This window comes from Notolepis coatsorum (genome assembly GCF_963971535.1).
Source record: "Notolepis coatsorum genome assembly, chromosome: 3".
In the NCBI taxonomy this organism is placed as follows: domain Eukaryota; kingdom Metazoa; phylum Chordata; class Actinopteri; order Aulopiformes; family Paralepididae; genus Notolepis; species Notolepis coatsorum.
The window spans coordinates 92,491,374-92,516,920 of NC_140167.1; the positions used below are offsets into that span (position 1 = coordinate 92,491,374).

A 25,547-nucleotide genomic window follows, 5' to 3' on the forward strand; every position below is an offset into this window, starting at 1 on the left:
AAAGGCCCCTCATATGGTGGCCGTAGTGGCGACCGATGGGCATCATGGCGGACAAAGACGTACTTTGCTGTATGGAGATCAGGTGGAATATAAGCCTGGGGCACAATGTGCTGTGACGTAGGCACCGGCCTAAATACCTTGGCATTGTCCAGGAAAACAGACCGTTGCTGGCCAGCAGACCAAGGCGTTGTGGTGTTGGGCATGAAATCCCCGGGGACTCGCAATGGCTGCCCATAAACCAGTTCGGCTGAGGAGGACTGAAGATCTTCCTTAGGGGCTGATCAGAGGCCCAGCATGACCCACGGAAGTCTGTCAACCCACCCATTGTCCCAAAGACTGGCCCTGAATGCGGCCTTCATTGACCTATGAAACCTCTCGCACAGTCCATTGGCTTGAGGGTGATAAGCCGTTGTACGGTGCAGCTTTACCCCGAGACCCTGGGCCACAGCATTCCAGAGCTCCGATGTAAACTGAGGCCCCCGGTCGGAGGTTATATCCGATGGAGCACCAAAACGGGCAACCCAGGTGCCGATGAATGCTTGTGCAATGTCGGCAGATGTAGTTGAAGATAGTGGCACGGCCTCTGGCCAACGGGTTGTCCTGTCAATCATGGTAAGGAGGTGGGTGCAACCGTGTGATGGTGGCAGTGGCCCAACCAAGTCTATGTGCACATGATCAAACCGCCTTTCAGGCACATTGAAAGGGGTTAGTGGGGCCTTGGTGTGGCGGTGTACCTTGGCCCGTTGACACTCTAGACAAGAATTAGCCCAATCCCGAACATCCTTTTTAAGACCGTGCCAGACGAACTTGGCTGCCACCAACAGCTGAGATGGTTTCCTGCCCGGGTGAGAAAGGCAGTGAAGGGCGTCGAAAACACGCCTCCTCCAAGCGGCAGGGACAACAGGGCAAGGCTGCCCAAGTGAGATGTCACACAGGAGCGTAGAACCAGTGTCATTAAAAGAGATGTCCACCAACTGAAGACCTGTATCGGTGGTCCTACATGCCTGGACGTCCTTGTCGGAAAGCTGATCAGCTGCCATCTGTGCATAATCAATCCCGAGGTGGACCGTACTGATGATAGCACGAGAGAGGCAGTCGGCGACAGGGTTGTCCTTCCCGGCCACATGTTGGATGTCTGTTGTAAACTCCGAGATGGAGGACAACTGGCGTTGCTGGCGAGCGGACCATGGCTCTGAGACCTTGGCCATAGCAAAGGTCAACGGTTTGTGATCGACAAATGCTGTGAATGGTCGGCCCTCCAACAGGAAACGGAAATGCCGTACCGCCAGATAGAGGCTGAGGAGCTCCCGGTCAAAAGTGCTGTAATTGCGCTCACTGGCTCTGAGCTGCCGACTAAAAAAGGCAAGGGGTTGCCAGTGACCATCGACTAGCTGCTCATACACTGCCCCAACAGCATAATCCGATGCGTCGGTTGTGAGAGCGATCTGGCCTCAGGTAATGGGTGCGCCAACATGGCCGCTGTAGCCAGGGCTTGCTTAGTGTTTTTAAAAGCTCCCTCCATCTCCTCCGTCCAGGTGAGAGTGAGCTTAGCAGGTTTGCCCTTGAGTGCCTCGTAGAGGGGCTGCATGAGCTGGGCTGCGCCAGGCACAAAGCGATGATAAAAATTCACCATACCCAAAAATTCCTGTAGTGCCCGGACGGTGGAGGGCTGCGGAAACTCGCTCACAGCCTGCACTTTCGATGGCAGAGGCACTGCCCCATCCTTTGTGATGCGGTGCCCGAGGAAATCAATTATTCGCAGTCCAAACTGGCACTTGGCTGGGTTAAGAATCAAGCCATGCTGACTCAGGCGCTCAAAAAGTGTGCGGAGGTGAACCATGTGTTCAGCCCTGGAGGAGCTGGCGATGAGGATGTCATCTAAATAAATGAACAGGAAAGGCAGGTCCCTTAACACACTGTCCATGAGGCGCTGAAATGCTTGGGCAGCGATCTTGAGCCCAAAAGGCATGCGGAGGAACTCAAAAAGCCCAAAAGGGGTGATTACCGCGGTCTTGGAAATGTCCTGTGACTGCACCGGCACCTGGTGATAACCACGAACCAGGTCCACTTTAGAAAATATGACCTTCCCCGCAAGGCGAGATGAAAAGTCCTGAATGTGTGGTATAGGATAGCGGTCAGGGGTCGTAGCATCATTCAGGCGGCGATAATCACCACACGGGCGCCAACCTCCGGCGGCCTTTGGCACCATATGGAGTGGCGAGGCCCAGGGGCTATTGGACCGGTGCACTATGCCGAGGCACTCCATCGCCTCAAACTCCGCTTTAGCAATAGCCAGTTTACCTGGATCCAGGCGCCGTGCACGGGCATGTACTGGCGGGCCTGCAGTCGGTATATAATGTTCCACACCGTGCTTAGCTGTAGCTGCTGAAAAAGTTGGCATGGTAAGAACTGGGAACTCCGCCAACATACTTGAGAACTCAGAGGCAGTAAGGGTACTGGACAGCCTTGAGGAGCTAGAACCACTGAGTTCACATGGGAATGAGCTAAAAGTCTCTGCGCTGACCAAGCGCCGGTTTTTAATGTCCACCAGCAGCCCATGGGCACACAAAAAATCTGCACCTAACAATGGGTTAGACACCTCAGCGGTAACAAACGTCCATGAGAAATGTTGTCCCTCCAAACACAATGTCACATGCCGTTCACCATAGGTCCGTATGGGACTGCCGTTGGCCGCCTCTAGTGGTGAACCCCGTACCCCGGCTTGTATATCCAAAACAGATGCGGGTAAAACGCTCACAGTGGCCCCAGTGTCGCACAAAAAACGCCGCCCAGAAAGTGTGTCTCTAATAAATAATAAACTGCCTTCATGGCCAACACTCATGGCAGCTAGCGGGTGCTGGCCCTCTCGTTTCCCGACCCCTTGGCATGGGGGTAGTTACATGGGGGTAGGCATTTTCTAGCCTTAGAGCCAAACTGTGCATGGTAGAAACACATACCTGTGGGCTTTTGTCTCTGGGCCGGGGCGGGGGCTCTGGACAGGGCAGCAGCAACAGCAGGGGGCGGAGAGTCATCCACCTGGTACACAATATTGTTAGCCACCTGATAGTCAATGCCCGATAGTCTATAATGGGAGAGTTAGCCAAAGCCGACCGCACTTGCCATGGTAGCTGCTGCAGAAATAGCTCCTTAAAGATAAAACAGGGCTTGTGGTTGCCTGGTAGTAAAGCCAACATTCGATCCATTAGCTCCGATGGCTTAGCATCGCCCAAGCCCGGCAAAGACAGTAGCTGACGTGCACGCTCAGACTCCGTTTGACCAAAAGTTTCCAGCAGTACGTCTTTCAGTGTGTCGTACTTACTATCCTCCGGAGGATTCCCGAGCAGATGTGCTACTCAGGGGCGGAGCTAGGGGGTGGCTACCTGGGCTCAAGCCCCGGATGTATTCTGAAAAGCCCCGAATCTATTTTTTTTTTTTTTTTTTTTATTTTTTTTTTACAATTCATCATTGTTACATGAAAATATGTTTGCACCAGATTTAGCAGAAGCTAATTTCCATCTGTGGTCTATCCAGCTGCTAACTGTATTTGAGTGAGTTAAGTCTTGGTGTTATGGTAGACTCAGACCTAAGCTTTAAATCACAATCAACAAGTTGACAAAAACGTAATTCTTCCACCTTAGAAACATAGCTAAAGTACGGCCATTTATAAATCAAAAGGACGCTGAAAACCAGATCCATGCCTTTATCTCAAGCCAACTCGACTACTGTAATGCACTCCTTACCGGCCTCCCGAAAAAATACGATGATAACTATTTTATTGCAATGCACTATTGCATTATTTTATTCTATTTTACTAACTATTTTATTGCACTGCACTATTTTACTTTGTATCAGTGAATCATAGACGCCTGGCCATAAGAGCATTCGGAGCATCTCTGCTCTCCCACTATTGAACTTGGGGGAGCAAAGGTATGATCTTGCTCCACCACTTTTTGATTATATGAAAAATATGATATATCCCCCCCCAATATATAAATCTAACCATAACTACGTTATGGTTAACTGAGTTTTATAGTGAAAAGAGCAGCTTTATTGGTCAAGATTGAAGGCTCTATATTGCAGGAAATTGCACGTACAGGTTCATTAAATTCAAAGAAAATCTGTCGTGGTGGGGGTCATGCCGGACACCCTCCAAACCACCCCTTGCATGCCAAAAAAAAAAAAAAAAAAAAAAAAGGAAAAAAAATTATTAAAAAAAAGGGGCCCATCTGGGCTAAGCCCCGGATCTCCTACAATCCTAAATCCGCCCCTGGGAAAATGTAATCCAGTCTTTGGAAGCGTCCAAAAACGAACGTCAGGGTCACCAATGTAGGAGTGCGGAACAAACAGACTGCCAGACGGTTGTTTAGATGCAATACACGTAACGTGTCATGTTTACTTCCTACTTCCTTAATACAAACTAATACGTCATCACGTCAACCCGTGTGACTACATAACGTCAATGCCCTCTAACCACACCCTGTGCATAACAATGAACATGGAGGTGACAGAATATGAATGTGAATTCTATTGTCCATTATTGTGCCCCACACAATCAAGATAACATAGATCCATCCAGCTGTTCTGACATTTAACAAGTGATGCAATGTTATAGAACACTACACTTAATCTTCCTATTCAATTATACTTGATATATCAATCCTTCCTGCTGAATAGGGATATGGTTAGGGTTAGGGTTAGGCCCTTAAGCTTTCCTAGTACACTCCCAGGAAACAGTTTGATGTCCATTAGCCATCTATTGGTCGTTGGGCCAAGGTGCCCAGAAAACAACCCAGAATGGGGTTCAAATTAAAGTTTTTCCAACATCTGTCCTTAGACCAGTGTCGTTTCAACGTTCTTTGAGTGGTTTAGAGATATAAGATGATTTCAACAGCACGCTAAGAATACAGCTGTATGTAGGCCCTCTTGAGGACGATTTACCCACCGGCACTTTGGCGACCACTAGTGGCTCGGTGTGCATATTTTGTAATACAATATATATATCGAATTAAAGCCCCATTTATTGCCTGTCGATAGCCCTTTCAGGTGACAAAATCCGTTCAGCGGTTCTCGAGTTACATGCCGATATTTGAGGCTTGCGCAAAGTACACAGTATTGTGCAAATACCACTCCAGACTCTTGGGGTTCTAGTTCCGTCAATCATTTGGTAATCTCGAAAATGATTGGACAGGGTTGTAGCCAATGACAGCCATTCTGGGGAAATACTACTTCTGGAATACTAACTAGTACAGAAAAACTTGAGTAACAAGTTTTTCTACAACTCAAGTTCAGACCAATGTTACTCTATTTCATTAGCACTAAAGGTGAGTTTTCCTTATTGTATCAGAAACTTCAGAATGTCATCTTTCAAAAGAGACCAGGCTCATGCATGTGGTATAAATATAAAGTATAGTATTCTGGTTTGCAAAAAAGGTATGCAGTCCTCAAAAACTAAAACTAAAATGGCCAATTTTGGGGGTGCCTGTTACCCTCCCACTGCATCTTCAAAGCTTCAGGTAAAGTCTTCCTATGTCATCATTTCTGTTTGGGTTGCATGAATTCAGCTTCTATTAAAGGGGCACTTCACCAAAAAGCAATGCTGATTAATTTTGCACATAAATGAACAAGTAAATGAGTTTGAATATGGCCACTGGTGATGTCATCAGGGACAATGAATCGTTGTGTTGTGTTAATTATAGTTCAATTAAATGATAAGGTAGCAGTCAATATAAGACATGGTACTGTTTTGCTAATTTCCATTAAAATAATAGCATGGAGCTGTAAACAGCACAAGGATTCAATGTCCCCGATGACATCACTGGTGATCATATTCAAACAAATCTTCTCTCGATAACTGTCAAACTAAATGGATGTGTGCAAAACTGTTTAGAGTTTTTGGACATGTGTGAGATTATGCGCAAGAAAAATCAGCAATGTTCTTTTTGGTGAACTGCCCCCTTAAAATAACCTGGGAGCTAGATCCTCATCTCTTCATTTGGATTTCAGTTCTAGGTTTGGGTCCATAGCACGTCCATAGAAGGTCCTCCTTAATACTTTGGTTGAGAAAGTACAGTTGGTTTTAGTCTGAAAATAATGGTGGAATTTTGTCCAATTGCAACCCACAGCACGTCCCTGCCCCCTATTGGTCACCTCACCACAGCACGGCTGGATGAACTGCAGCCATCCCTACTCCCCTTTCAGCTACAGCTCACACTGTGACTTCAGCTGCAGTGAGGGCTTCTGGCTGAGAGGAGCAGCCAGCATGCAATGCAACACCTCAGGTCACTGGAACCAAGAGGTGCCTACCTGCCAAGGTGAGAACCAGAGATTAGCTTTAATTTATCATTCAATCAAGATAACATAGATCCATCCAGCTGTTCTGACATTTAACAAGTGATGCAATGTTATAGAACACTACACTTAATCTTCCTATTCAATTATACTTGATATATCAATCCTTCCTGCTGAATAGGGATATGGTTAGGGTTAGGGTTAGGCCCTTAGGCTTTCCTAGTACACTCCCAGGAAACAGTTTGATGTCCATTAGCCATCTATTGGTCGTTGGGCCAAGGTGCCCAGAAAACAACCCAGAATGGGGTTCAAATTAAAGTTTTTCCAACATCTGTCCTTAGACCAGTGTCGTTTCAACGTTCTTTGAGTGGTTTAGAGATATAAGATGATTTCAACAGCAAGCTAAGAATACAGCTACTTAGCAAGCGGGGGCCCGTATCTAGGCCCTCTTGAGGACGATTTACCCACCGGCACTTTGGCGACCACTAGTGGCTCGGTGTGCATATTTTGTAATACAATATATATATCGAATTAAAGCCCCATTTCTTGCCTGTCGATAGCCCTTTCAGGTGACAAAATCCGTTCAGCGGTTTTCGAGTTACATGCCGATATTTGAGGCTTGCGCAAAGTACACAGTATTGTGCAAATACCACTCCCGACTCTTGGGGTTCTAGTTCCGTCAATCATTTGGTAATCTCGAAAATGATTGGACAGGGTTGTAGCCAATGACAGCCATTCTGGGGAAATACTACTTCTGGAATACTAACTAGTACAGAAAAACTTGAGTAACAAGTTTTTCTACAACTCAAGTTCAGACCAATGTTACTCTATTTCATTAGCACTAAAGGTGAGTTTTCCTTATTGTATCAGAAACTTCAGAATGTCATCTTTCAAAAGAGACCAGGCTCATGCATGTGGTATAAATATAAAGTATAGTATTCTGGTTTGCAAAAAAGGTATGCAGTCCTCAAAAACTAAAACTAAAATGGCCAATTTTGGGGGTGCCTGTTACCCTCCCACTGCATCTTCAAAGCTTCAGGTAAAGTCTTCCTATGTCATCATTTCTGTTTGGGTTGCATGAATTCAGCTTCTATTAAAGGGGCACTTCACCAAAAAGCAATGCTGATAAATTTTGCATATAAATGAACAAGTAAATGAGTTTGAATATGGCCACTGGTGATGTCATCAGGGACAATGAATCGTTGTGTTGTGTTAATTATAGCTCAATAAAATTATAAGGTAGCAGTCAATATAAGACACGATACTGTATTGCAAATGTCTATTTAAATAATTGCATGGAGCTGTAAATAGCAGAAGGATTCAATGTCCCCGATGACATCACTGGTGATCATATTCAAACAAATATTCTCTCGATAACTGTCAAACTAAATGGATGTGTGCAAAACTGTTTGGATTTTTTGGACGCGTGTGAGATTATGCGCAAAATAAATCAGCAATGTTCTTTTTGGTGAAGTGCCCCTTTAAAATAACCTGGGAGCTAGATCCTCATCTCTTCATTTGGATTTCAGTTCTAGGTTTGGGTCCATAGCACGTCCATAGAAGGTCCTCCTTAATACTTTGGTTGAGAAAGTACAGTTGTTTTTAGTCTGAAAATAATGGTGGCATTTTGTCCAATCGCAACCCACAGCACGTCCCTGCCCCCTACTGGTCACCTCACCACAACACGGCTGGATGAACTGCAGCCATCCCTACTCCCCTTTCAGCTACAGCTCACACTGTGACTTCAGCTGCAATGAGGGCTTCTGGCTGAGAGGAGCAGCCAGCATGCAATGCAGCACCTCAGGTCACTGGAACCAAGAGGTGCCTACCTGCCAAGGTGAGAACCAGAGATTAGCTTTAATTTATCATTCAATCAAGATAACATAGATCCATCCAGCTGTTCTGACATTTAACAAGTGATGCAATGTTATAGAACACTACACTTAATCTTCCTATTAAATTATACTTGACATATCAATCCTTCCTGCTGAATAGGGATATGGTTAGGGTTAGGGTTAGGGTTATGCCCTTAGGCTTTCCTAGTACACTCCCAGGAAACAGTTTGATGTCCATTAGCCATCTATTGGACGTTGGGCCAAGGTGCCCAGAAAATGACCCAGAATGGGGTTCAAATTAAAGTTTTTTCAACATCTGTCCCTAGACCAGTGTCGTTTCAACGTTCTTTGAGATGCTTTAGAGATATAAGATGATTTCAACAGCAAGCTAAGAATACAGCTACTTAGCAAGCGGGGGCCCGTATGTAGGCCCTCTTGAGGACGATTTTCCCACCGACACTTTGGCGACCACTAGTGGCTTGGGTGTGCATATTTTGTAATACAATATATATAGAATTAAAGCCTAATTTGTTGCCTGTCGATCGCCCTTTCAGGTGACAAAATCCGTTAAGCGGTTCTCGAGTTACATGCTGATATTTGAGGCTTGCGCAAAGTACACAGTATTGTGCAAATACCACTCCCAACTCTTGGGGTTCTAGTTCCGTCAATCATTTGGCAATCTCGAAAATTATTGAACGGGGTTGTAGCCACTGACAGCCATTCTGGGGAAATACTACTTCTGGAATACTAACTAGTACAAAAAAACCTGAGTAACAAGTTTTTCTACAACTCAAGTTCAGACCAATGTTACTCTATTTCATTAGCACTAAAGGTGAGTTTTCCTTATTGTATCAGAAACTTCAGAATCTTTCATCTTTCAAAAGAGACCAGGCTCATGCATATGGTATAAGTATAAAGTATAGTATTCTGGTTTGCAAAAAAGGTATGCAGTCCTCAGAAGCTAAAACTAAAATGGGCAATTTTGCGGGCGCCTGTTACCCTCCCACTGCTTGATTGATTGATTGATTGATTGAAAATTGTATTAACAGATTGCAGAATGGGTACAATACAGTACAGCTCAATACACACAATTGTTAAGTGAATGCAGACCAGAGAAAGACTTTCGTCTTGTTTACATCAGGGTCCCCCATTTTCAATTCATCATAACATATACGACATACATGACATACATATAGACAGTACTGCTACATCTATACATTTATGACATACCAGATTTACAAATACAGTACAGTTTGTGATACAAAGAGAGTATATACATTTGACGAAGAAACTGTACATTGGAGGAGGTTGGGGGGGGGGGGCGGGAACTGTACATTGGAGGTGGTTGGGTGGGTGGGGGCTTCAGGTAAAGTCATCATTTCTGTTTGGGTTTCATGAATTCAGCTTCTATTAAAGGGGCACTTCACCAATAAGCAATGCTGATTAATTTTGCACATAAATGAACAAGTAAATGAGTTTGAATATGGCCACCGGTGATGTCATCACTTTCAGGGACAATGAATCGTTGTGTTGTGTTAATTACAGCTCAATAAAATGATACGGTAGCCGTCCCTATAAGACACTAATCTAGATAGATGCTAATTTCCATTTAAATAATTGCATGGAGCTGTAAATAGCACAAGGATTCAATGTCCCCGATGACATCACTGGTGAACATATTCAAACAAATCTTCTCTCGATAACTGTCAAACTAAATGGATGTGTGCAAAACTGTTTGGAGTTTTTTGACGCATGTGAGATTATGTGCAAAATAAATCAGCAATGTTTTTTTGGTGAAGTGCCCCTTTAACCCTCGAGTCAACCTTTAAAAAAAACCTAAACACCTTTAGCCCTTTGCCGAAAACTGGGACCTCAGTAAAACATATCCTTTTCATGTATTGTTCCAAATCTTTTTCATGAATATCATTATTAACTTCAGTCCTCACCATACATATCGAATATTTATTCACTTTCAGGGTTTTAACTATTTTTTTATTAGGGTTAGGGTTAGGGGGTTCGGGTTAGGGTTAGGGGGTTAGGGTTAGGGTTAGGGTTACCCTAACCCCCCAACCCTAACCCTAACCCTAACCCTAACAAAAAAATGCACAAAAGGCCTCATCCATCCTTTTATCATGTTACTTATGAATCATTCTAATTTGAAACTGTACAGGCTGTGTATTCAAAATATGTGTTTAACATGGAAGTCAACCTGTTCATTTCTGCGACTAGGGTGGAAGGTGTGACACTTTTATTCCACGCGCTTAATAGTAATTTTGGAAAAATACAAACATGGATTATTGTAATGTAGGTCAAATATGTGATACTGAGCTACTTTCCTGGCATATACATAAAATATAGCCAACGCTATCCAGAAACACACGTGAAGAAAACCCTAACCCTAACCCATTTGACGAGAATTGCGACAAGAGTCATCCCCACCTGTCTGAAGAAGTCCACCATCATCCCTGTACCCAAAAAATCTACGCCCGCTTGCCTCAACGACTACCGCCCTGTAGCCCTCACCTCCATAGCCATGAAGTGCTTTGAGAAGCTAGTGAAGGGCTACATCTGTTCCTCCCTCCCCATCAACCTGGACCCTCTGCAATTTGCATATCGCCCCAACAGGTCCACGGAGGACGCCATAGCCCATGTGCTGCACACAGCAGCATCACATCTGGACAAGAGGCAGGGGAACTATGTGAGAATGCTGTTCATCGACTACAGCTCAGCATTCAATACCATAGTCCCCTCCAAACTCATAGCCAAGCTCAGGGACCTGGGCTTGAACTATGACCTGTGCCAGTGGGTCCTGGACTTCCTGACGGGCAGACCCCAGGTGGTAAGAGCCGGCAACTGCACCTCCTCATCCATCACGCTCAACATAGGGGCCCCCCAGGGCTGTGTTCTGAGCCCCCTCCTCTACTCCCTGTACACACATGACTGCGTAGCACAGCGGAACAACAACACCATCATCAAATTTGCTGATGACACAGTAGTGGTGGGCCTGATCTCTGCCAACGACGAAAGGGCCTACCTGGAAGAGGTAGAGAACCTGTCACAGTGGTGTCAGGAGAACTGCCTCTCCCTGAACGTCAGCAAAACAAAAGAGATGATTGTGGACTTCAGGAGGTCGGGGGTCAAGGACTACAGCCCCCTCAGCATCGACGGGGCACCAGTTGAGAGAGTGAACAGTTTCAAGTACCTCGGAGCCCACATATCCGAGGACTTGACATGGACCACACACATTGACAGTGTTGTGAAGAAGGCACGACAACGCCTCTACTTCCTCAGGCGCCTAAGGAAGTTCCAAGTCAGTCAGAAGATCCTTAGGAACTTCTACTCATGTACAATAGAGAGCATCCTGACCGGCAACATCACCTCCTGGTTTGGGAATAGCACTGCAAAAGACCGTAGCAGACTACAAAGAGTGACACGTTCAGCCGAACGCACAATTAGAGGGGGGCTTCCCACCCTCCAGAACATTTACAACAAGCGGTGCAAGGGGAAGGCTAAGAGAATTATTAAGGACTCGAGCCACCCGAACAACTGCCTCTTTGAACTGCTGCCGTCAGGCAAGCGATACCGGAGTCTTATGGCGAGCACAGAAAGACTCAGAAGGAGCTTCTACCCCCAGGCCATCAGGCTGCTAAACGAACAATAATCGCTAAACGAACAATAATCACTATGCAACAACCATCAAATGCACACAGCACACACACCCACACGCACACACTCACTCAAACAAACAACACACTGCAGCACCCACTCTCCACACTTTAGATCACACAAACACACTTACACTTTATATTTATTGATAAAGGATTTGCACTACAACTCGTACACCTACTGTGAATTGTACCTAAACTGCACCTCGTCCATTTATGCCTTGCACTATATAGTATTGTATATTAGTACACTGCACAGTATTGTATATTGTATGGTAACTACGTCTACGAACATTGTACATATGTCTAAACTGAACACTGTGACCTCTTTTTTTACTTCTAATTTTTACTATTTTTACTATGTTTTTATTTCATACTTATCTTGTCATGCACAGTCTCTGGAGCGCAACAGTAAGAAGCATTTTGTACAAAAGTATTCTGTACTTCTGTATGACAACTATTAAAGAAACTTGAAACTTGAAAGAGTGACTGGAGGGTTAAAATAACCTGGGAGCTAGATCCTCATCTCTTCATTTGGATTTCAGTTCTAGGGTTGGGTCCATAGCACGTCTATAGAAGGTCCTCCCACATTGGTTGCCAGCAGGGGGTGCGCTATTTATCGCTTGAGTGCCAGCGCTTTAGTCAATGAGAGGACGGGATATTTGCGAACGCATAAACTATATCTTAAATTATGGCTATATGTCTAATACAACCGTCGCTTATCAATGACTTGCTTGCAGTCAACATGTACGAAACGGATTGTTTTTTCATCGGTACATTTCCGTTTTATACCGTTTTGAATACGAGTATAGTTTTGAAGATTTCTAGTGATTCCAGAAAAATCCGCGAAAATAGCCATTTACTGGAATACACAAAACACGTTGTCATTTTTCGGCCTATTTATGAATCGTTTTCAAATAAATGCTAGATTATCGATAGTATATGTGTACTTATGCACGCTATAGAAGCAGGCTGAAAAATCTATTATCTATGCCCTGCCTGGCGCTAACGTTACACACACATGAGACACGTTGTGAAATACGTGAAAAAACATCTGATTACCCCAAGACTGATCAAATAAAGTCCTTACCTCGCGTTAGATGTTCTGCAAAAAGATTAATCCAATTCCTGATCGCCATTCCAAATATCGATTGCGTTTATTGATCCAACGTTAGACCTCGAAACAGATCATCCACGCTGCTTTCGGTTGCCTCAATGAATGCAATAGTCTCAGGTTACATGGCTCAGAAGTAAAATGTGGAAACCGGAGTTGTTTTTTCTCATGCATTTTCATTGAGGGCGGTATTTGCCCTTTTCGAGATCACAGCCAGTCCCAATGATAACGTGAGGCTGGATGGATGAAAAATGAATGGATATCGCTAATAAAAGAAACAACGATTAAATAACGAGATTTCTCGTCATTGGCACTCAACGCACACCAATGTGTTAATACTTTGGTTGAGAAAGTACAGTTGGTTTTAGTCTTAAAATAATGGTGGTATTTTGTCCAATCGCAACCCACAGCACGTCCCTGCCCCCTACTGGTCACCTCACCACAGCACGGCTGGATGAACTGCAGCCATCCCTACTCCCCTTTCAGCTACAGCTCACACTGTGACTTCAGCTGCAGTGAGGGCTTCTGGCTGAGAGGAGCAGCCAGCATGCAATGCAGCACCTCAGGTCACTGGAACCAAGAGGTGCCTACCTGCCAAGGTGAGAACCAGAGATTAGCTTTAATTCATTCAAGATCTGCTATTCTGACAACTCAACAAGTGATGCAATGTTATAGAACACTACACTAGAACACTATCTAATCTTCCTATGCAATTATACTTGACATATCAATCCTTCCTGCTGGATAGGGATATGGTTAGGGTTAGGGTTAGACCCTTAGGCTTTCCTAGTACACTCCCAGGAAACTATTGGTCGTTGGGCCAAGGTGCTCAGAAAACGACCCAGAATGGGGTTAAAATTTACGTTTTTCCGGGGCGCCCCAGTGGCGAACCACATAGCGTGCTCAGCGTTCGATTCCCGAATCCGTTGTTATTTCCTGAATGTCTTCCCCCCACTCTGTCTCCCATTTCTCCTCTGTCTCTCCCTACTGGACTGCCCAGTAGTAATAAAGCGATAAAACGCCAAAAAATAAATCTTAAAAAAAAAAAATTTAAGTTTTTCCAACATCTGTCCTTAGACCAGTGTTGTTTCAACGTTCTTTGAGTGGTTTAGAGAGATACGATGATTTCAACAGCAAGCTAAGAATACAGCTACTTAAAGAACTGGTAAAGACTCTCCCACTGCATCTTCAAAGCTTCAAGTAAAGTCTTCCTATGTCATCATTTCTGTTTGGGTTGCATGAATTCAGCTTCTATTAAAGGGGCACTCCACCAAAAAGCAATGCTGATTCATTCTGCACATAAATGAACAAGTAAATTAGTTTGAATATCCGGTGATGTCATCAGGGACAATGAATCGTTGTGTTGTGTTAATTACAGCTCAATAAAATGATAAGGTAGCCGTCCCTATAAGACACAGTACTGTATTGCTAATTTCCTATTTAAATAATAGCATGGAGCTGTAAATAGCACAAGGATTCAATGTCCCCGATGACATCACTGGTGATCATATTCAAACAAATTTTCTCTCGATAACTGTCAAACTAAATGGATGTGTTCAAAATTGTTTGGATTTTCTTTGGACGCATGTGAGATTATGTGCAAAATAAATCAGCAATGTTCTTTTTGGTGAAGTGCCCCTTTAAAATAACCCGGGAGCTAGATCCTCATCTCTTCATTTGGATTTCAGTTCTAGGTTTTGGTCCATAGCACGTCCATAGAAGGTCCTCCTTAATACTTTGGTTGAGAAAGTACAGTTGTTTTTAATCTGAAAATAATGGTGGTATTTTGTCCAATCGCAACCCACAGCACGTCCCTGCCCCCTACTGGTCACCTCACCACAGCACGGCTGGATGAACTGCAGCCATCCCTACTCCCCTTTCAGCTACAGCTCACACTGTGACTTCAGCTGCAGTGAGGGCTTCTGGCTGAGAGGAGCAGCCAGCATGCAATGCAACACCTCAGGTCGCTGGAACCAAGAGGTGCCTACCTGCCAAGGTGAGAACCAGAGATTAGCTTTAATTTATCATTCAATCAAGATAACATAGATCCATCCAGTTGTTCTGGTCCTCTCTGGTAAACAAGAATACCCTGAAGACTCTGGCAGGAGCACTCATTCAAGGGTACTACGACTATGCTTGCACCTCATGGTACCAAAGCACCTCAATGGTGCTAAAAACAAAATTACAAACATCACAAAACAAACTGGTCAGACTACTGCTTGACCTTACTCCTAGAACCCACCTCACCCCTGCCCACTTTGACAACCTAGGATGGCTTAGAGTAGACGACAGAGTACAGCTACTTGCAATGGGCCTGGTCTACAAGATACACTACACGACTAAGGTACCCATGTGTTAACAGAATTGGCTATGGGGCGACAATAATATGTACAAGAGGCATGGTTTCTATCTTTGGCCTTGCTCTGCTGGCAGCGGTTTATTCATTCACATTGACTCATAACACAGCAGCTCATGTGATCTCCTCTCCGGGAGAGGCATGTGTGGGAAGAAGAAAGAGAAGGAGGGAACCAAGGCTTATATACTCCCAACCTGGCGTAGACAGTAGAAGCTCCGCCTATAGCGCCCTCCAGTGGACACAGATACATATGCAGTCATGGGAGCAGTAGAGGACAGTTACAGTTAGTTACAACCATACATACAACCTCTAGATTCAACACTCCCACTTATGGTTGCTTAGCACACTGTATGAACGCTTCAAAACAATTTACAAAGAAAATAACAGTCTTAGAACATCAAAAAGAGAATGGCAGTCAATATTTACACACCAAACATGACCTCTGCAAATCTCCTCAGTTTCAATTTTGAAGCAGGCTTCATCATAGCCTCTGCTACCATGTCATCTGTTGGACAATAAACCAGTGTCATCCTTTCTTCTCTGATGACAGATCTGATGAAATGGTACTCTATATCCATATGCTTACACCTCTGTCGGCACACAGGGTTTCTCGCAATGGCAATAGTACCCTGGTTGTCCTCATAAACAACAGTCTTCTTATATACATAGTTATCCATCCCTCCGAGCAGTTGTTCTAGATAAATACACTCCTGTATCGTCAGTGCCAGAGCCATGTATTCGGCTTCACAAGTTGACAGTGCCACTGTGGGCTGCTTCTTTGTTTTCCATGAAACCAGTGAGCTGTTTGTGTTTAAACTAACACAGTATCCTGTAGTACTCCTTCTATCTGTGATGTCAGCAGCCCAGTCTGCATCACTGTAGGCTTTAAGCCCTAAGCCTTCGCTGCTCTTTCTGAAACAAAGTAGTTTATCTACTGTACCTTTGAGATAACAAAAAACATGTTTTACCGTAATCCAGTGTTCCTCTGCGGGATCAGCAAAATGCTGTGACAACTTACTCACTACAAAACATAGGTCAGGGCGGGTACATGTTGTTAAGTAGATGAGGCTACCCACGGCTTCCCTGTACATTTTTACATCTGTCAGTTTCTGAGCATCCTCCTGGTAATCAAGTTTCTGATCACATGGTGTTTCCCTTGTTCTACATTCCTGCATGTCAAAACGTTTCAGGATCTTTTCCACATATCTCTTCTGGGATACTGTTACACAATTGGCTGACTGCTCAAAGTCCATGCCTAGGAAATGCTTTAACCTGCCAAGGTCTTTCATTTTTAATCTGGTGGAGCGCATACCTTTCACCTGATCTAGGTTCCTAGTGTTGTCTGCTGCGATGATCAAATCATCCACCCAAATGACGATTATCACTTTTCCTGACTCTTTTGACTCCCTTGAGTAAACACAGGGGTCTACTGGATTCTGTAGGAAGTGATCCTCGATGAGGCATGTGTGAAGCATCTCGTTCCAATTTTGCCCAGACTGTTTCAGGCCGTAAATGGATTTTTCTAGCTTGCACACTAGCTTTCCCCCTTTCTTTTCGTAACCTTCAGGTTGTTCCATATATATCTCCCTATCTATGGGTGCGTGCAGATAGGCTGTCTTCACATCCATCTGATGTAAAATCAGATTATCCTCAGCTGCTTTCTGAACCACTACCCTTACACTGGTCAGGTTGGCATTGGGGGAAAATGTTTCACCATAGTCTATCCCCTCCCTCTGACTGAAACCCTTAGCTACAAATCTCGCTTTGTACTTTTCGTGGCCTTCGATCCCTTCCTTGATTGAGTACACCCATTTCCCTCCCACTGTCTGTCTGCCCTTTGGCAATTTTGTGAGGGTAAAGGTGTGGTTGTCCTCTAAGGACCTCATCTCCTCGTCCATCGCTCTCTCCCACTTACTCGACTCTGGGGACACTATGGCTTCCTTAAAAGACTGAGGCACGCCACACACCACTCTGTAGCAGTAATCAATATTGGCGAGTGTACTGTCATCCTCGTCACTTCCTCTCCGGGCATAATCTATCAGATATTTTGGGGGTTTGTGTTCCCTTGAGGGATACCTCCCACTGCTTGGGGCACTTGACGTCACCCTCGGGTGCTCCTCGTCATCGCCCTCTGGGGGTGGCTGGCTGTCTGCTTGCACGCCTGTGCTCAGTACGCTAGGCTGTGGTGTCTCTGTCCCTCCATACCTTACCCCGGAGTCCAGTCATGGCTCCTCTGTCTGTGTCTCGATTTCGCACGTTGTCTTGGTGACAAATTTCACTAGTCTGTGCTTTTGCACCTTCCCTTTACCGGGATAGTAGACTAGGAGTGCTGGGCTCCCTCTGTCGTGTCCTACAAAGAGCCCTTTTTCACATCTGGACTCAAGCTTGCCTCTGTCCTGTTGGTAAGCATAGCACACTGATCCGAATTTGTGCATTCTGGCTAGATTACATCTTTTCCCAGTCATTGCTGTATATGGGGTGGTGCCCGTGTGTTTATTAAAACACCTGTTTCTGGTGTAAGCGGCTTCTTGTACCGCATAATGCCACAGGCTCTTCGGTATGTTACTATCGTCTAGCTTACACCTGGCCATTTCAAAAAGGGTGCGCCATTCCCTCTCTGCTACCCCGTTCTGATGTGGGGAGTAGGGACATGACGTCTCGTGTCTGATCCTGTTCTTTCTCAGCAGTGATTGGAACTCACTGTTTGTAAACTCGGTCCCGTTGTCTGACCTCAAATATTTTACGTCCCCATAGGGGGCTACATCGGCAAGGAACTTTTCCGTGGCTTGGAGTGCATCACTCTTTGCTTTAAGGAAATAGACGAACACTACGCCTGTACCCACATCTGTAAAGGACTGTACATAGTTAAAGCCACCTATGGACTCGTTCCTTACTGGACCGGCTAGGTCGGTGTTAACTAGCTCCAGTGGTATATCTGTATGTCATGTATGTCATATATGTTATGATGAATTGAAAATGGGGGACCCTGATGTAAACAAGACGAAAGTCTTTCTCTGGTCTGCATCCCCTTAACAATTGTGTGTATTGAGCTGTACTGTATTGTACCCATTCTGCAATCTGTTAATACAATTTTCAATCAATCAATCAATCAATCAATCAATCAATCAATCAATCAATCAATCAATCTGACATTTAACAAGTGATGCAATGTTATAGAACACTACACTTAATCTTCCTATTAAATTATACTTGACATATCAATCATTCCTGCTGGTTAGCGTTAGGGTTAGGGTTAGGGTTAGGGTTAGGCCCTTAGGCTTTCCTAGTACACTCCCAGGACACATTTTGATGTCCATTAGCCATCTATTGGTCGTTGGGCCAAGTCAAGGTGCCCAGAAAACTACTCAGAATGGGGTTCAAATTAAAGTTTTTCCAACATCTGTCCTTAGACCAGTGTTGTTTCAACGTTCTTTGAGTGGTTTAGAGAGATAAGATGATTTCAACAGCAAGCTAAGAATACAGCAAGTGGGGGCCCGTATGTGGGCCCTCTTGAGGACGATTTGCCTACCGGCACTTTGGCGACCACTAGTGGCTCGGTGTGCATATTTTGTAATACAATATATAGATCGAATTAAAGCCCCATTTGTTGCCTGTCGATAGCCCTTTCAGGGGACAAAATCCGTTCAGCGGTTCTCGAGTTACATGCTGATATTTGAGGCTTGCGCAAAGTACACAGTATTGTGCAAATACCACTCCCGACTCTTTGGGTTCTAGTTCCGTCAATCATTTGGCAATCTCGAAAATGATTGGACAGGGTTGTAGCCAATGACAGCCATTCTGGGGAAATACTACTTCTGGAATACTAACTAGTACAGAAAACTTGAGTAACAAGTTTTTCTACAACTCAAGTTCAGACCAATGTTACTCTATTTCATTAGCACTAAAGGTGAGTTTTTCTTATTGTATCAGAAACTTCAGAATGTCATCTTTCAAAAGAGACCAGGCTCATGCATGTGTATAAATATAAAGTATAGTATTCTGGTTTGCAAAAAAGGTATGCAGTCCTCAAAAACTAAAACTAAAATGGCCAATTTTGGGGGTGCCTGTTACCCTCCCACTGCATCTTCAAAGCTTCAGGTAAAGTCTTCCTATGTCATCATTTCTGTTTGGGTTGCATGAATTCAGCTTCTATTAAAGGGGCACTTCACCAAAAAGCAATGCTGATTAATTTTGCACATAAATGAACAAGTAAATGAGTTTGAATATGGCCACTGGTGATGTCACCAGGGACAATGAATCGTTGTGTTGTGTTAATTATAGTTCAATAAAATGATAAGGTAGCAGTCAATATAAGACACGGTACTGTGTTGCTAATTTTCAATTTAAATAATTGCATGGAGCTGTAAATAGCACAAGGATTCAATGTCCCCGATGACATCACTGGTGATCATATTCAAACAAATTTTATCTCGCTAACTGTCAAACTAAATGGATGTGTGCAAAACTGTTTGGATTTTTTTTGGACGCGTGTGAGATTATGTGCAAAATAAATCAGCAATGTTCTTTTTGGTGAAGTGCCCCTTTAAAATAACCCGGGAGCTAGATCCTCATCTCTTCATTTGGATTTCAGTTCTAGGTTTGGGTCCATAGCACGTCCATAGAAGGTCCTCCATTGGTTGAGAAAGTACAGTTGTTTTTAGTCTGAAAATAATGGTGGTATTTTGTCCAATCGCAACCCACAGCACGTCCCTGCCCCCTACTGGTCACCTCACCACAGCACGGCTGGATGAACTGCAGCCATCCCTACTCCCCTTTCAGCTACAGCTCACACTGTGACTTCAGCTGCAGTGAGGGCTTCTGGCTGAGAGGAGCAGCCAGCATGCAATGCAGCACCTCAGGTCACTGGAACCAAGAGGTGCCTACCTGCCAAGGTGAGAACCAGAGATTAGCACTAGAGGCTCCCAGAAACAGTCAAAAGAAGATTGGTGATGCAGCCATTGTAAACTACGCCCCAAAACTATGGAACAAACTGCCCAAAAACATCAGGGAAGCCAACTCGCTAAATGTCTTCAAAAGACAGCTTAGAACCTATCTCTTCGCTCAGGCATTTAAAATGAGATATCAGGGAGGACAACGCTTTAATTATCCTGTTAATATTTTGGATAATTTTAATGCAGTTAATATTTAGGATAATTTAAATGTTTCTGAATTAAGAGTGCCCAACATGTTGATACGTGCACTATAAAGATAATAATTAATACTTAAAGGTAATATAGAAGACAATCAGCTGCACTCTTTTTACTCTGCCTTATTTGTATGCACTTCCTTTCAAATTCGTGTGTCAGTTGAACAGTTATATGCTAATTTTATCTTACTACCTCTTATGCATTGTTTGTGACTCATTACATCAACACTGTTAGACAAATGTAACGTGATTACAGTAATGCATTTCATTACCTTGATTATTGTATTGTAAATTAGGGCTTTTTTATGTCTATTTTTTTTTTTTTTTTTTATTTATTTATTGCACTATTGCATTATTTTACTCTGTCTATTCTATTTTACTCTTTTATCATGTGTCATGATTTGTCCTAGTATCAGTGATAATCAAACCGTAAAAATGGTAAAATGGTAAATGGTGCATTTATATAGCAGCTTTTATCCAAACAAACTGGTAAAAAAAAGCAAGCTCTGTGGTGGGAGCGGACCTGGACAGTCTGGAGGTGGTGGCAGAGGGGAGGACGAGGAGGAAGCTGCATGCTATCCTTGAGAACCCCTGCCACTAGGACCGCTACTCTTCCTAATTTATGCAAATGACATGTCGTCAGCCTGTGACTGCAACTTGTTCCTGTTTGCGGACGACTCAGCCCTGCTGGTCTCTGACAAGAACAAATTGCAGGTTGAAAAAACCCTCAGCACGGAACTAGGCAAAATCTGCATATGGCTCGCTGATAACAAACTATCATTACACATGGGCAAAACAGAGTCCATTCTCTTCGGTTCAAATAACAAACTCAGCAAGACCGACGGCTTCTCAGTTACAGTGGGTGACAATATTGTCACAAGGAAAGACGAAATTACCTACCTGGGTTCCATCCTAGAGGCAAATCTTTCCTGTGACAAAATGGCATCCAATGTAATAAAAAAAGTCAACCAACGAACTAGATTCTTGTACCGGATCTCCTCTCTGGTAAACAAGAATACCCTGAAGACTCTGGCAGGAGCACTCATTCAAGGGTACTATGACTATGCGTGCACCTCATGGTACCAAAGCACCTCAAAGGCGCTTAAAACAAAATTACAAACATCACAAAACAAACTGGTCAGACTACTACTTGACCTGAACCCCAGAACCCACCTCACCCCTGCCCACTTTGCCAACCTAGGATGGCTTAGAGTAGACGACAGAGTACAGCAACTTGCAATGGGCCTGGTCTACAAGATACACTATACGACCGGGGTGCCCATGTACATGTCAAAATACTTCCCAAAGGTCAGTGAATACCACAACCACTACACCAGAGGAAGCTCAACAAATCATGTTAAACCCAGATTCGGCTCAAACAAGGGACTAAACACGTTTCGCAATTATGCCACAACAATGTGGAACGCCCTACCCAAAGCTGTAAAGGAATGTGAATCCCTGCCCACATTCAAAACCGCCCTTAAAGAGCACCTACGGGAGGCTGCAATTCGAAACTGGCCACCGTAAATGCCCAAAACCCCCACCACCTCCTAATAGACAGTCTCCTCCCCACCGCATGTATATATTCCCTCCCCGCCGTATGTATATTTCCCTCCCACCCACCCACCCCCTCCTAATGTACAGTCCCCTCCCCATCATATGTATATACTCTGTCAGGATCTAGGGGTTACAGTACTGTATATTTGAATACCGCCTATGTCACAAATGTATCAGTACTAAATACCTATATGTCCCTATGCCATAAATGTCATGTATGTTGTGTATGTCATAAATGTCTATATGAATTGAAAATGGGGGACCCTGATGGAAACAAGACAAACGTCTTTCTCAGGTCTGCATCCCCTTAACAATTGTATGTATTGAGCCGTACTGTATTGTACCCATTCTGCAATCTGTTAAATAAAGTTTTCATTCATTCATTCATTCATTTCACCCCCTCTATGATGAGCTGACCGCAATGCGGTCCACGTTTAGCCACAGACTCACCCCCCCCGACATACCACAAAGCGCTTTGGGCAGTCCTTTGTGCCGGTGGCAATCAGGCTCCACAACCAAGCAGGGCCAGGACGGGCCAACTGCCGTGGACTGGATGAGCTGGGTTGTGGACTGTAACAATTAATTAAATTATTTAACAACACATTCATGATTGGACTTGTTTCTTTTTCACCACTCTTTTTTAGCTCTTTTTAGTCCTATTTTAGCTATTTTTATCCCTGTGTACTTGTCCATCTTGTTTTAACACATGTATGTTATGTATAAACTGTTTTTTAATTGCTGTTTTTAAATTGCTGTTACGCTGCTTATGCTGTAAAGGACATCTTAATCTCCCCTCGGGGATAAATAAAGGTTTTCATTCATTCATTTACAATTTGTTCCTCACATTTTACCCATTCACTCACACATTCACACACCGACGGCGGAGGCAACCATGCAAGGAGCCACCTTGCTCATTGGGAGCAGTTAGGGGTTAAGTGTATTGCTCAAGGACACTACGACACGCTACCCGGGAGGAGCAGTAATCGAACCGGGAACCTCCGGATTACCAGACGACTGCTCTACCTCCCGAGCCACTGTCGCCCCGTAAACAAAGAGGCCTATTAAGACGTTAGATCCTAATATGAAAAACTATGTGATTTAATGTTCCATGCCTTGACCTTGACTCTGTCTATTTTGCTGCTATCTATTTTATACTTATTTTATGTCTGCACTTTTTTGTCTGCAATTTTGTGCAAATGTTATGCCTTTCTTTTCTTTACCGCTGTGATGCACTTTGAGCTGCAATTATTGTATGAAAGGTGCTATACAAAATAAAGTGTATTATTAACCTACCATTTGAGACCATACTTTAATATAACAATAATATAATACCATGGACATGGCCTGCTCAATAACCGATGCTATGTTAATTATTATTATTATATTATTATTATATATGTGAAGAATCCTGTACTTCCGTAGCCCTCTTCACAGTGCGTTCTTCTTCCCTCTCCTCCTCACCCAGTGGTCCAGTGTGAGCCCCTCCCTCCCTCGTCCTCGCCTCTCTCCATGAACTGCTCCCACCCTCTGGGGAACTTCAGCTTCGGCTCCCAGTGTCTCTTCACCTGTGAAGATGGATTCTCCGCCAACGGGACAGAAGCGCTGTCCTGCTCGTCCACCGGGCTCTGGAGCAGCATGCGACCCGCCTGCACAGGTAGAGTGAACCCTGCAGGTATGTCACTGATAGGGGTGGAACGGTACACAAGAACCACGGTACGGTACGTACCTCGGTTTTGAAGTCACGGTTCGGTACGGGTTTTCGGTACAGTGGGGGAAAGTTTGGCTTTCCATGTTCCACTCGGGGGTGATGTAGTGTGCAGTAACTAATTGTACTTGTAGGGCTGTCAACGAATATTCTATATTGAAATTAATGATCGACTTGTAAAAAAATAAAAATAAAAAAAATTATAATAATTATATTAGATTGTGAAAAAAACAGCCCCCGGTGGGCGGTCGTTAGTGGTTAACATACCGTTTTATTCGTTCGGTACACTACACAGCCGTTCGGTACGGTACGGTACACACTGAAACGGTTCGGTTCGGTACGGATACGTGTACCTTTACACCCCTAGTCACTGATGACCACTCGTGCAAACAGTATTAAACGCAGTCTCACTTAGGTGTTATTTGTATATGCATGATAGTGTGTGACCACTTTACTCCATGTCTTGTTTGTTCTGGCGTGCCCGCTGTGCGCTCCAGAGGTGGACATGGCGTTGGGGGTGGCCATGCTGATGTATACTGGTGTGGGAGCGGCCTCCGGTGTTGCTGTGCTTTCCCTGATCGGATTGGGTCTATTAATCGCAAGAAGGTTTAATCGCAAGAAAGGTGAGACTAAAGCGACTGGATTTATCCAGATTAATCCAGTACACTGTAGTTGAAAGAGTGTGAAATGTGTTTACTGTAAGTCTGTCTCAGTTTTGATCCTTATTATTATTATTTTTTTTTTACCTCCCCCAGGTTTCATGGACTTGGATGACCCGGCATGGGAAGAAACAAACAATCTTGGTTTTGAATCTTGAATATTTGCCATTGTTAATTGAGAGTTGAAAATATTTGACTGTAAATGATGTGATTTTTGTTGGAGAATCTGAAGAATCAGTTTTTTGAAGAATCAGTTTTTGCCATTGTAAAAGTATAATTTCCGCATTAAAGCCTGTCTTTCTCTGACTGTATGAGTACAATATGAACCAACCATGCACCACTGTATACCTCTAGTTACCAGGACAGATACCCCCTTTTGCTCTAGTTTCTTTGCCCATCACCAGGCATTACAACAACTGTCCATGCCAGGCTCGGCTTTCTCTCACCGTTGTCTGTCTGTCTGGTGTGGTGAGGTGTGGTGTGGTGTGGTGTGGTGTGGTGTGGTGTGGTGTGGTGAGGTGAGGTGTGGTGTGGTGTGGTGTGGTGTGGTCTGGTGTGGTGTGGTGTGGTGTGGTGTGGTGCGGTGTGGTGAGGTGCGGTGTGGTGCGGTGTGGTGACTTTTACTTGAGTAAGATGTGGTGTGGTGCGGTGTGGTGCGTACCCAGAGTACCCAGAAATTATACTTAAGTGAAAGTATGGGTACCGTCTCAAAATCTTACTCAAGTAAAAGTCAGAGTATGTGGCTAAAAACACACTTCAAAAAGTTTCTACTTTTAAATGTACTTAAGTAGTAAAAAGTAAAAGTAAAATTTTTTTCTGACTGTTCTTCTGATAGATCCCCACTTTCTAGTCTTGCAAAAGGACCAATCAGCATGGGTATGAAGGGTTAATTTTCCATTGATGGGGATTTGATTGGCTGTTTTTAAATAAAGTGCGGTCGCAGGATTAATAACGTTAACGTTAGTTCGGCCAGAGAAACACATATACTAATTAAAATAGTTGGACCTGCGAGATTTGTACTGTGTACTTTGCAGGTCTGCATTTTAAATGTAAGGAGTAAAAAGTATGTTTTTTTTCTCTGAAATGTAATTGAGTAAAAGTACAAGTATACAAACCTAATAATACTTTGAGTAAAGTGCAAATCCCCCAAAACAGTACTTAAGTATTGTAAGGAAGTACAATTACTTAAGTACTTTACACCCCTGGGTGTGGTGGTGTGTTG

At 44.0% G+C, this 25,547-nt stretch overlaps 1 protein-coding gene across 1 annotated transcript in view; it reads left to right on the forward strand.

Moving 5' to 3' along the window:
- selp (selectin P) overlaps positions 1–24,548 on the forward strand; it is a 57,878-nt gene extending 33,330 nt beyond the window's left edge. The window contains exons 13-20 of the mRNA XM_084310195.1: positions 6,123–6,311; positions 7,937–8,125; positions 13,313–13,501; positions 14,710–14,898; positions 19,962–20,150; positions 23,427–23,615; positions 24,164–24,289; positions 24,422–24,548. Coding sequence (XP_084166321.1) covers positions 6,123–6,311; positions 7,937–8,125; positions 13,313–13,501; positions 14,710–14,898; positions 19,962–20,150; positions 23,427–23,615; positions 24,164–24,289; positions 24,422–24,483 — 1,322 coding nt within the window. The 3' untranslated portion in view covers positions 24,484–24,548. The remainder of the gene's footprint in view (positions 1–6,122; positions 6,312–7,936; positions 8,126–13,312; positions 13,502–14,709; positions 14,899–19,961; positions 20,151–23,426; positions 23,616–24,163; positions 24,290–24,421) is intronic.
- The last annotated feature ends 999 nt before the right edge of the window (positions 24,549–25,547 follow it).